Source organism: Oncorhynchus masou, chromosome 32 (assembly GCF_036934945.1).
Source record: "Oncorhynchus masou masou isolate Uvic2021 chromosome 32, UVic_Omas_1.1, whole genome shotgun sequence".
NCBI classification, from domain to species: Eukaryota; Metazoa; Chordata; class Actinopteri; order Salmoniformes; family Salmonidae; genus Oncorhynchus; species Oncorhynchus masou.
In genome coordinates, this window is record NC_088243.1 from 25,469,965 (window position 1) to 25,482,816 (window position 12,852).

The window sequence follows — 12,852 nt, forward strand, 5'->3', positions numbered from 1 at the left end:
TTATCATTTTTTGTCATTTCATAGATAACTGTTTGGCATCAGACAATAAAATAAAACACAATCGACCAAACATACCTGATAAACGATAATAAGCCTACCCATAACCAACAATAACCATAAAATAACACTACATAACCATAAAACTCAAAAGTACATTTTGTACGAGTTCATAAAACACACACATAGAGCTACGTAGTGCATCTTAGTATTATTAATGGGAACAAAAATAAATGTAAAGACACAGGCGTAAAGCACGAACCATCAGGTTTTGATTGATCCTTGATTGATTGATTCTTGATTGATTGATTCTTGATTGATTGATTGCACCATCCTGTCCGAGTCAATATGGCCTCCACACAGGCTCCTCCCCCCTACCCTCAGTTTGATTGGCCAGCGCGGCAGTGGGGGCCTGGTCTCCTCCCGGCCCAGAGGTAAAGTGGTTTGTCCTGTCCCCCTCTGGCAGTGAGATGTAGTGGTTGGTCCCAGCAGAGGCTCCATAGTAGAGGATGGGGCTGCTGCTGGGCTGGAAGAGTCCACTGTGGGAATGGGGGGTGAGCGTGGGGAAAGGTGGGGGGAGGTACGGGGGTGGAGGGGGGGTGACGGAGTAAGGGAAGGACGAGAAGTGCATTCTGGGAGTGGACGAGAATGAGGAGAGGGGGGGAAACGGGCGATCAAACCCAGCAGCCAGCTCACACACACCTGGAAAACAGACGCACACAGGGTCAGAGGGCACATCACTGTGTTACTGTGTGTGCACGCTGCATGCATGTATGCCTACCTGAGAGGCCAGTGGTTCTTGAGGATGAGAAGGGGTAAGATTGATCATTGGTCCAGGGGGGTGAGGAAAGGGGCCTAGAGTCTGAGAGAGGGAAGGCTGGAGGGAGAGATAATGAAAGGAGCAGGGGATAGAGGAAGAATGAGGGAGAGAGACAGGGAAGGAAGTGAGAGAGACAGGGAAGGAAGTGAGAGAAACAGGGATGGAAGTGAGAGAGACAGGGAAGGAAGTGAGAGAGACAGGGGTGGAAGTGAGAGAGACAGGGAAGGAAGTGAGGGAGACAGGGATGGAAGTGAGAGAGACAGGGATGGAAGTGAGAGAGACAGGGAAGGAAATGACAGAGATAGGGAAGGCAGTGAGAGAGACAGTGAAGGAAGTGAGAGAGACAGGGAAGGAAGTGAGATAGACAGGGATGGAAGTGAGAGAGACAGGGAAGGAAGTGAGAGAGACAGGGAAGGAAATTAGAGAGATAGGGAGGCAGTGAGAGAGACAGGGAAGGAAGTGAGATAGACAGGGATGGAAGTGAGAGAGACAGGGAAGGAAGGGAGAGAGAGAGGGAAAGTGATGGAGGGACGGAGTAAAAGAGCAATGAGTGTTTCATATAGTTATTAGTATCTCATGAAAATATCAGTAAACTTTGGCCCATCAGTATACACAGAAAGTGTTTAACTGCTCTGTTTTCACCTCTTGTTGGAGGGTTGGTGATGTTGTTGAGGGGGCGGAGACTCTGCATCGGCATGGCAACCCTGAAAAGCCCTGTGTTTGGACCCACCTCTAGCTTCTGCCTGTGACCTATCATAGAGCAGCATACACATGAAGTTATAGCCCTCTTCAATCAGAGTGTCCCTGTTCAAAAACCTGAGTCTGTGTGTGTGTGTGTGTGTGTGTGTGTGTGTGTGTGTGTGTGTGTGTGTGTGTGTGTGTGTGTGTGTGTGTGTGTGTGTGTGTGTGTGTGTGTGTGTGTGTGTGTGTGTGTGTGTGTGTGTGTACTCACGGCGTGGCTCTCTAGGTCCGTCTACAGTAACTTTGATAGCTCTGTGGTACGTGGCCACCTGGGGAGGACTGGTGAACACGGTTATGGTCAGATTAAAGCTTTTACCTACAGAGAGAGAGAGAGAGAGAGAGAGAGAGAGAGAGAGAGAGAGAGAGAGAGAGAGAGAGAGAGACATGTTAAACACACACACACACACATACTCTGTTGTACACAAACACACACAAACACACCTCTCCCACTGCGTCCTACAAAGCGGAGGTCATTGAAGCGTGCTGTGTGTGATGTCATCAGCGTGGTGGCGTTCCGTAGCTCAGCTGAACAGTTCTCATCATTCCCTGCCATCACTGTGACTAGAACACCGTCACTTACATCACCCAGGGCAACCACCTGGAGAGGGAGGACGGAGGGGGGATGGAGGACAAATTAAATAGGGAGAGAAAAGATGTTCAATGGTCCCCTCTTTCAGTACCTCTCCCATGTGTACACTGTGCACTGTAAACACTGGCAAGCTGAAAGAAGGGGAATTTTACTTTGACATGAGGTCAAGTGATGAAGACTCAGAATCCAGACTTTGTGTGTGTTACCGTGAAGGCACGTGGCAGAGTCTTGTTGCAACGCCAGTGTGCGGGGAGGCTTGACACCAGAAAGTTGGGGCTGTCGGTGGGCCTGAACTCAGCAGGAATGTCCGCTGTACTCTGGGGACCACTCTCCTCATGCTGAGCGGTCACTCCCACTGTCCCATCTCTGGTCTTACCATGGAGCGGTGGACTGAACCTACGGCTAGTGATCTGGGGATCTGGGGGAATAAGTAACATGATGAGACTCGATCTTCATTTGCCAACAAGCAAAAAGCCTTCTGATGCCACAGAGGCCATAAAACAAGTAAGAATCTGCTAAAAAACAGTTCTGACCCATCTATGGCTGCACTCAACAGCCTAGTAAATAACATTGTTGGGAGCATATAGAGCGTGTAACTTTATTTCTTGTCATTCATACAGTACTGTATTGTATACATATTTAAGTACTGTGAAAAAAAAAGTAAAAAGAAGGGTTAAACAGCACACACACACAGTCTCTCTCTCTTTCTCTCTATCTCTCTCACACACACACACACAAACACACACACACACACACACACACACACACACACACACACACACACACACACACACACACACACACACACACACACACACACACACACACACACACGTCAGGCAGGACTTCCCACAACCTCCATAACACCGGCCAAACTTTTTTTGTCAGCTGCTATCCACCAGGTGGCACAATGAGCCCGTGACAAGATCAACATTGCTGACGTCTTTCACTGTGCGACAAAACGACAAAGCAGTTTATCCAAGTGCAGCAGTGGTTTGTAAAGAAACCAATGACGAGGGACAAATAATATTGTACTAAATCGTTGAATCACGGTAAGATTGCATTATTCTAACACCTTCTAAAGACATTCGACTAGCCCACTTTACTATTTGCCCGTAACTTCAATTTGACTGGTTCTGGCTGGGTTATGGGGGAAAGTGACAGACCTGTTTACTAGCTGGAGAATGGGAGCGTGTGTGCGTGCGTGTGTGCGTGCGCTTTACATCCTCTCTCTCTGTCTGTCTACAGCCACAGGTTTGAATACAGGAACGACTGTCCTACAGGATTCGTTCATGCAAACACGGAGAGAGGGGAGGTAGGGAGGGAGAGGAAGGCAGTGGTTAAGAGTTAAGCCAAGCAGCGAACAAAAACAGTCAAATCCATATTGTGACATTAGCAACAGCTGATTTGCCTGATCTCAATTCTGGTTGAGTGACTCCATCCTGTTCTTTTGTTTACCGCAGACCACTGTGTGTGTGTGTGTGTGTGTGTGTGTGTGTGTGTGTGTGTGTGTGTGTGTGTGTGTGTGTGTGTGTGTGTGTGTGTGTGTGTGTAGACAGTGTGTTTGTGTATAGCTGTTTTTCGGTGCTACCAAAAACATGTTTGTGTAACTGTGGTGTGTGTTTAGGCTACTAGTTCATAGAGAAACTGACTTGAAATATTACGACTGAGTCAACGCACCCAACAACTTCAGTTAATAAACTGTATGTGCCGATATAAATGTATTTTATAGAATTGACATGTTGATATGCAATGACTGTAATAACGATTATATCTGTTCTACACAGTAGCCTATATTTCTATCATAAAGTGTTGTAATGTTGTCTTCCTGAACACGACCCTGGGGTGTGTGTGTAGGTGATGAGCAGCAGTCCCATGGCAGGCTCTTCCAGCTCAGCGAGGGACCGCCCACCCACACGGACCAGCTTCATCCCCGAAATACAGAGCATGATGTAACTACACACACTGAGTTAGATTGTCCCAAAAACACACACACACACACACACACAGGTAGACATATAGATCCACTTACCCCAGTAGAGGTTGTGTTGACTCTGGCTGAAGAGGCTGTTGGATGCCATGACAACAGTGTATCACAGATTAACCAGCTAGTTTCAGCAGTAGGTTGACCGTAGTGTCGAAGGGTCGTTGTGTGGTCGGGCCCTGGTCTACTACGCTAAGACGGTCTGCGTTGTGGTTCTGTGGTCCTGGAGCGGTGTGTGTGATGGCGTTCGGACCACAGCGTGGTCGCCATACTCCCTTGCTCCACCCTCATTCGACGAACCACATTAATCTGACTATGACATCACTGCCGTCACACACTCACAGACACTCAGGTGTTCAACCCAACCTTTGCATAGAGATACACCACATCCCTCAACCTCGCCTACTAGAACAGAGCCTGCATCCTGTGTGTGTGTGTGTGTGTGTTTCTAACCCATCTCATGTGTGTGTGTGCATGTTCTAGGTTTGCTCTGGGAGATGCTCGCAGACCCCTACATGAGACTGCTGCTCTGGTAGAGGACATTGTACACACCCAACTCATCAACCTGGTAACATACACACACATTTTAGTCCCTGCTCTCTCTCTGATACTGACAAACCTTTTCAAATATGAAACAGTAACTCATATCACTCCTCTCTTCCCTGTGTGTGTGTGTGTGTGTGTGTGTGTGTGTGTGTGTGTGTGTGTGTGTGTGTGTGTGTGTGTGTGTGTGTGTGTGTGTGTGTGTGTCCCCGAAGCTACAGCAGGCGTGTGAGGGGGCGGTCCTTAGAGGGTCAAGGGTCATCTCAGCTGAGGACATCCTGTTCCTCATGAGGAGAGACAAGGTACACACCAGCTATATACACAGACACACCATACACTCACACTATTTTCTGCCTGCAATACCTGTGAAGTACTGATTTCAGCTGACTGGCGTTAACTAGAAAACCGGAGGCCTGTAGTATTATTTTAGACTACATCATTTTTTCTCTCTCATCACTTTCTCTTCATCTTCTCTCTCTCTCCCAACAGAAGAAGGTGAGGAGGTTGTTAAGGTATCTACAGTTCAGAGACTACAAGTCTAAAGTGCTGAAAACCATTGAAGATGAGGAACCACTGGAGTCAGGTACTTGACACAGTACATGTAAAGCAAAAAAAAGTCCCATGACTGAAACTTAAGTCGATCTATTGTCTGGGGCCAAGTTATCCTCCCCTTTCATGTAAAAAGGTTGTGACCATCATACTTTTAAGGAAAGAGGATCATGTTGTATATGTATTAAACTGCACGTTTGACCAATTTCAGTTCCCTTTGCTTAGGTCTGGGGACCTCCCTGGAAAAATGTTATGTAGAAGGACTGAGAAGCTCAGTTCTGGTGACTTTTTAGAAGGACATTCTACTTTCAAATTAATGAAAATAAAACGATGCTGACACCATCTAAAATATAATTTCCACCTCCAGAAGTGGGCCCAAAAACATATTGGTAAAAATGTTGTTAAAATTATATTGGACCAGGCATAAAGCCTGTGCATGGTCTATATTATCATATCTGCTATTAGCAATACGCATTATCACCTGTAGCCCAACTGATGAAGCATAGTTGCTATAAAATGTACATAGGCTGAAGCATGGGGTTGGTCCATCTGCATTTACACCATTGGACACAACATCCTGATTGCTATTATTAATTATTATTATTTTATTATAAATATATAAATAATTCTTTGTTTTTATTTACTCGAAAAATCAACTTTTTTGTTGTTTCTGTTTGCTCTTTTAAGATGACATTGCCCCTTAAGAGCTCTGTTGTGCAGCTGTGCCTAAAACCAAGCTTGAAGCTGCATTTGTAAAAGAATGCCACGCACAAATGAAGGAGTAGAGAAATAAACGTGTTAGCAATGTAGAACTCGGATCCCATATCATTTTTTTTTTCTTTAAGGCCAAACTGCTTTAAAAATTATTTTCCCGCGATTGCATTAAGAATGGTTGTGCATTGACTGCTTGTCAGAATAATGTTACGCTTCCCTTGAATGCGCCTCGAGATTAATATTTTTCTGGCAAAGAACACAACAATAAGCCAACTATGTAAACTATTCTTCTATGGGGTTATTTGATTTTGTTTTAAAATCAACATTAAATAGCAAAAATAGTAGCACTGAAAAGTTCCATCCTGAGTGATAAAGTATAGGCTTTGAATTATTTTGCCAGCAGCTACAGTAGGCCGGCTACACAACTCTGAGTTGAGCACTGCTGTGGTGCACATTATAGACTATGTCATTTCCTTCATCTGAATATCAGCGTGTCATCAACAATCGTGCATGTCAGTTCAGTGCACACAGCTTAAGAGAAAATTTCATATTTGAGAACATATTTTGTAGAACACACAAAAAATGACCTCTTCAGAATCCATATAATGGAAATCTGTCCCAGTGACGGATAACTTTAACCCTGCCTGAAGACTTGTTAGCTTCCAGTACTCCTAGACTTTAGCTTAGAGGTCTAACATTGTCCCCTCTCTATCTCTCACTCACACACTGATAGATAGGTGGGTTGTTGCCGGGAGTAACAAGCGCCAGCGGCTAGCAGGAGACTTCTTGTCCTGGGTGGACCAGACGGGAGAGTTCCTGTCCCTGTCTGACAACCAGGAAGTAGATGACGTCAAACTGGAACGACTGGAGGTCAGAACACACAAACATACACACATACACAGTGTGTTAAAGTGGTATCTGGGTAGCAGCTCCCCTCGGTGAGTATTAACTCCTCTCTCCACACTCTCTCATTACCTCTCCTCTCTGTAGAGGTTGGAAAGACAGACCAGGGGGATGGACAGTGCTCAGTACAGTGAGTTCTGTGAGAGTCGGCAGCTCAGCTTTGGTGAGTAACATTTCTTCTCCCAACATTTAACCCCTAACTCAGTCTCTGATAGATGGTGTGTGTGTGTGTGTGTGTGTGTGTGTGTGTGTGTGTGTGTGTGTGTGTGTGTGTGTGTGTGTGTGTGTGTGTGTGTGTGTGTGTGTGTGTGTAGCTAAGAAGGCATCTAAGTCCCTAACTCAGTCTCTGATAGATTGTGTGTGTGTGTAGCTAAGAAGGCATCTAAGTTCCGAGACTGGCTGGACTGCAGCAGTCTGGAGGTGAAGCCCAACACTGTTGCCATGGAGATCCTGTCCTATCTGGCTTATGAGACCACCGCTCAGGTATGTGTGTGTGTTTCTACCAGACCACTGCTAGTTAAAGAACTAAGTCTCCCACAATAAATGAAAATACTGCGGACTTTACTGTAGTGTTTTTGTAAGACTGTAGTGTTCGCTGTAGTGTTTCTCTAGTATACTATAGTATTTAATGTCGTGTTTTTGCGGACATTCATGTAGTATACTGTAGAATTTAGTGTCATTTCTTTTACAGACATGACTGTAATATATACTATCATATTCACTGTAGTGTTTATTTTGCGAACATGACTGTAGTATACCATAGTATTCACCTGTAGTGTTTTGGCAGACTTTACTGTAGTATTAACTGTAGTGTTTCTTTTGCAGACAACTGTAGTATACTATAGTATTCACCCAGACTTTACTGTAGTATTCTTTGTAGTGTTTTTGCAGACATGAATGTAGTATACTATATTATTCATTGTAGTGTTTTTGCAGACTTTACTGAAGTATTCAGTGTAGTGTTTTTGCAGACATGATTATAGTATACTATATGATTCACTGTAGAGTTTTTGCGGACATAACTGTATTATACTATAGTATTCACGCTGACTTTACTGTAGTATTTATTCACTGTAGTGTTTTTGCAGACATGACTGTAGTATACTATAATATTCCTTGTAGGGTTTTTGCGTAAATGACAGTAGTATTCTATAGTATTCACTGTATTGTGTCTTTTGCGGACATAACTGTAGTATACTAAAGTATTCACTGTAGTGTTTTTGCAGACATGATTGTAGAACACTATATGATTCACTGTAGTGTTTTTGCGGATATGACTAAAGTATTCACTGTATTTTTGTAGCAGACATGACTTTAGAAGACTATAGTATTCACTAGTGTTTGCGGACATGACTAGTGTACTGTAGTATTTACTTGTGTTATTGCTGACTTTACTGCTGCATACTAGTATTCACTGTAATATTTTTGTGGACAAATCAAATCAAAGATTATTTGTCCACAGCAAGTGGGGACAACAGACTGGGATAGGGAGAGATTGAATATGTCCGTAAACACTCCAGCCAGCTGGTCTGCACATGCCCTAAGGATGCAGTTTGGGATGCCGTCTGGGGCGGCAGCCTTGCGAGGTTTAACGAGAACGATAGCTCACACTCCTTGTTAGAGGCGGATAGCTCACACTCCTTGTTAGAGGCGGATAGCTCACACTCCTTGTTAGAGGCGGATAGCTCACACTCCTTGTTAGAGGCGGATAGCTCACACTCCTTGTTAGAGGCGGATAGCTCACACTCCTTGTTAGAGGCGGATAGCTCACACTCCTTGTTAGAGGCGGATAGCTCACACTCCTTGTTAGAGGCGGATAGCTCACACTCCTTGTTAGAGGCGGATAGCTCACACTCCTTGTTAGAGGCGGATAGCTCACACTCCTTGTTAGAGGGGGATAGTTCACACTCCTTGTTAGAGGCGGATAGCTCACACTCCTTGTTAGAGGCGGATAGCTCACACTCCTTGTTAGAGGCGGATAGCTCACACTCCTTGTTAGAGGCGGATAGCTCACACTCCTTGTTAGAGGCGGATAGCTCACACTCCTTGTTAGAGGCGGATAGCTCACACTCCTTGTTAGAGGCGGATAGCTCACACTCCTTGTTAGAGGCGGATAGCTCACACTCCTTGTTAGAGGCGGAGGCCCGCATCTGCGGCTCTGTGTTTTCCTCAAAGCAGGCGAAATAGGTGTTTAGCTTGTCCGGGAGGAAGGCATCAATGTCCACAACGTGACTGGCTTTCCCTTTAGAATCTGTGACTTTCTGGAGTCCCACATGCCTTCAGAAAGTATTCACACCGCTTGACCTTTTCCACACTTTGTTGTGTCACTGGCCTACACACAATATCTCATAATGTCAAAGTGGAATTATGTTTTTAGACATTTTTACTAATGAATTTAAAAATGTAATCTGAAATGTCTTGAATCAATAAGTATTCAACCATTTTGTTAAGGCAAGCCTAAATAAGTTCAGGAGTAAAAATTTGCACTGATCTATAAGTGAATAGTATTTTTTTATGTGGATTAGCTGTTAATGTGTAATATGTTTTAACTAGGATCACAATGGAAATAAATGTTCAACTTTCTTGTGTTAATCTTGACAAATTTCTAAATGCATTGTATCCATATCCATATTTGTGTTTGTATTGTGTTTTAAAATAGTCAAATAAAATAAATAAATCAAGGGATACTACAGTTTGGAGTATAGTATTCTACACTATACTACACATTTATATAATCTCAGCAAAAAAATAAACGTCCTCTCACTGTCAACTGTGTTTATTTTCAGCAAATTTAACATGTGTGAATATTTGTATGAACATAACAAGATTCAACAACTGAGACATAAACTGAACATGTTCCACAGACATGTGACTAACAGAAATGCAATAATGTGTCCCTGAACAAAGGGGAGGTCACAATCAAAAGTAACAGTCAGTTTTTGGTGTGGCCACCAGCTGCATTAAGTACTGCAGTGCGTCTCCTCCTCATGGACTGCACCAGATTTGCAAGTTCTTGCTGTGAGATGTTACCCTACTCTTCCACCAAGGCACTTGCAAGTTCCCGGACATTTCTGGGGGGAATGGCCCAAGCCCTCACCCTCCGATCCAACAGGTCCCAGACGTGCTCAATGAGATTGAGATCTGGGCTCTTCACTGGCCATGGCAGAACACTGACATTCCTGTCTTGCAGGAAATCATGCACAGAACGAGCAGTATGGCTGGTGGCATTGTCATGCTGGAGGGTCATGTCCGGATGAGCCGGCAGGAAGGGTACCACATGAGGGAGGGGAATGTCTTCTCTGTAACGCACAGCATTGAGATTGCCTACAATGACGACAAGCTCAGTCCGATGATGCTGTGACATACCACCCCAGACCATGACGGACCATCTACCTCCAAATCGCTCCCGCTCCAGAGCACAGGCCTCGGTGTAACGCTCATTCCTTCGACGATAAAAGCAAATCTGACCATCACCCCTGGTGAGACAAAACCGCGACTCGTCAGTGAAGAGGACTTTTTGCCAGTCCTGTCTGGTCCAGCGACGGTGGGTTTGTGCCCATAGGCAACGTTGTTGCCGGTGATGTCTGGTGAGGACCTGCCTTACAACAGGCCTACCTCAGTCCAGCCTCTCTAAGCCTATTGTGGACAGTATACTACAAAAGTATACTACAAAATTCTATAGTAAGCACGACACGATCGAAGGTGTCAGAGAAAGCCCCTAAAAATTGTCAAGACTCCAGCCATCCAAGTCATAGACTGTTCTCACTGCTACCGCATGGCAAGCAGTACTGGAGCACTAAGTGTAGGTCCAAAAGGCTACTTATAACAGCTTCTACCCCCAAGCCATGAGACTCCTGAACAGTGCATCAAAATGCTATTTGGACTATTTGCATTGATCCTAATTTGTACGCTGCTGCTAGTCTCTGTTTATTATCTGTGCATAGTCACTTTATCTCTACCTACATGTACATATTACCTCAATTACCTCGACTAACCTGTACCCCTGCACATTGATTCTGTACCGGGTACCCCTTGTATATTGCCTCGTTATTGTTATTTGTTTTTAGTTTAGTTTATTTATTTTTTGTATATAGCCTTGTTATTGTGTTACTTTAGTTTATTTAGCAAATATTTTCTTACAAGCTCTTAACCAACAATGCAGAGTAAGTAAGCATTTCACGGTAAGGTCTAGAATTGTTGTATTCCGTGCATGTGACAAATAAAATTGTATTTGATACTACAGTGTGTAGTAAAGTATTCTACAGTATAATACAAAATATTAAAGTAACCACTAAACAAGCGAGGGATACTACAGTGTGTAGTATAGTACAGTATACTAGAACATTCTATAGTAAGTACTAAATGATCGAGAGATACTACAGTGTGGAGTATGGGATTCTACAGTATACTACAGTTTACTGCAGAATTCTATAGTAGGCACTATAGTGTTCTATAGTAAACTGTAGTATTTTTTATGTGTATCGTTGCTCTGTTTGGATTACAATATTCACTCCCTCTCTTTCTCTCTCTAGCTGGTAGATCTGTCTCTGTTAGTGAAACAGGATATGACTCCAAAGACAGATCCCTTCAGCCATGTTGTGTCTGCCAGCTTCATACACTACCACAGCAATACAGAGGTAAGTTAAAACACACACCCCTCTGTTAGCCAGCTAACAGGAGTAGCAGCTAGCTAACTTGCTATTCCTACTGGCCGCTCATTTAAAACGTGTTCTCTCCCTTCCACCTCTCTACCTTCCCCCTCTCTCTCCCTTCCCCACCTCTCTATCTCTCTCTCAGGTAAAGAGAGATCCAGAATCTCCAGAGACCACGCCCCCCTCCACTCCTGGCTCATCCCACTCCTCTAAGCCCTCGAATGGAGGCTTGGGATTGGACAGTAAAACCAGGCAAAGGAAACGCAAGAAGGTCTGTTAAGATAGTTTTTTTTTTGTGTTGCACAGATTGTGTGTGTGTATACCATGTGTTAAGGTGTGTGTGTTTCAGAGCTCAGCAGTGAGTGGTGTGGAACCTCCCAGTGGAGCCATTCAGCCCTGCCACATCAGAGAGGCCATCCGACGCTACAGTTACAGACACACGGTACACTCATCTCCCTTTCATTCCTCTTCCCTCCCTATATGCACTGTAGGACTGTCCTCTCACAAATCAACTGGTTGGAAGTAATCAATATAACAAACACGGTCCCTCTCTCCTCTTCCAGAGTGCTAATAGGGGGAATGGGATGGCGTTCCTGGCCTGCTAAAGGCAGAAGAGAAATGGTTTGACAGAAGATAAATGTTTTTTTATGATTTGAGATTCTTACCATAAAGACAGAGAGGAAGTTATTTCTGTTGAAGTCCAGACAACTTCATGTCATGATGTATCACTTACTCTGCGTTTACACAGGCAGCCCAATTCAGATCTTTTTTCCAGATCTGGTTGGTTAGAAGATTAATTAGTGAAAAAAATCAATTGGGCTGCCTTTGTAAACGCAGCCTTAGTGTCCGGTTCATTTTTTTTGTCCACATTGATTATGCATCCTTGGTTTATATAAAAAGTAGTCTTTAATAAAGCTTTGATTAGACTGACTCAGTTATTCAACACTAACCACATTTCCATCCAGTTTTTCTGCCATACTGAATAAAAATAATCTTCAAGACAGCCGTGATGGAAATAAGGTTTTTCATAAATGCCGACAAGTTATTCGTTCGACATGGTGGGATCTTTATGAATTATGCGAGATATGGTGGCAAATAATATTAAAACCATATCGAAGTCATGTGAACATGGTGTGTGGTCCTCCCACTACGACTTGGAAAACCATGCAGTTTATTGAAGTGCAGTGATCTTGATGCTCCATTCCAATAAATATTGAGGGTCTTATTCTGGTGAAGTGATCGATGCTTGACTGCTGTTTCACAAATTAAAATATTCTCGCTCTTATCCACAACAATCTCATGTTGGCTAGAGCACGTGTCAAGACCAGAGTTGGTACATTTGGTATTTAATGCAACAGTT

General features: G+C 43.9%; 2 protein-coding genes across 4 annotated transcripts; one reads left to right on the forward strand and one right to left on the reverse strand.

The window, feature by feature from the left end:
- Nucleotides 1-340: 340 nt before the first annotated feature.
- On the reverse strand, nt 341-2,584 carry LOC135527171 (runt-related transcription factor 3-like). Its single transcript, XM_064955803.1, has 5 exons — nt 2,354-2,584; nt 2,000-2,156; nt 1,770-1,874; nt 1,460-1,567; nt 341-699 (listed from the first exon to the last, which is right to left on the reverse strand). The coding sequence occupies exons 1-5, from the start codon at nt 2,582-2,584 to the stop codon at nt 341-343; spliced, it is 960 nt and encodes a 319-aa protein (XP_064811875.1).
- Nucleotides 2,585-3,096: 512 nt separating this feature from the next.
- supt3h (SPT3 homolog, SAGA and STAGA complex component) lies at nt 3,097-12,418 on the forward strand. 3 transcript variants are annotated; one of them, XM_064953593.1, is made up of 13 exons: nt 3,097-3,199; nt 3,396-3,462; nt 4,005-4,099; nt 4,615-4,699; nt 4,890-4,976; nt 5,164-5,257; nt 6,671-6,807; nt 6,928-7,003; nt 7,211-7,323; nt 11,373-11,477; nt 11,638-11,763; nt 11,842-11,934; nt 12,056-12,418. In XM_064953593.1, exons 3-13 carry the CDS (start codon nt 4,008-4,010, stop codon nt 12,095-12,097), a joined length of 1,050 nt encoding a protein of 349 aa, XP_064809665.1. In that variant the 5' UTR covers nt 3,097-3,199; nt 3,396-3,462; nt 4,005-4,007; the 3' UTR covers nt 12,098-12,418. The 3 variants fall into 3 exon arrangements, with proteins under 3 accessions (XP_064809665.1, XP_064809663.1, XP_064809666.1); XM_064953591.1 differs by lacking the exon at nt 3,396-3,462; XM_064953594.1 differs by lacking the exon at nt 3,396-3,462 and having other exon boundaries at nt 4,896-4,976.
- The last annotated feature ends 434 nt before the right edge of the window (nt 12,419-12,852 follow it).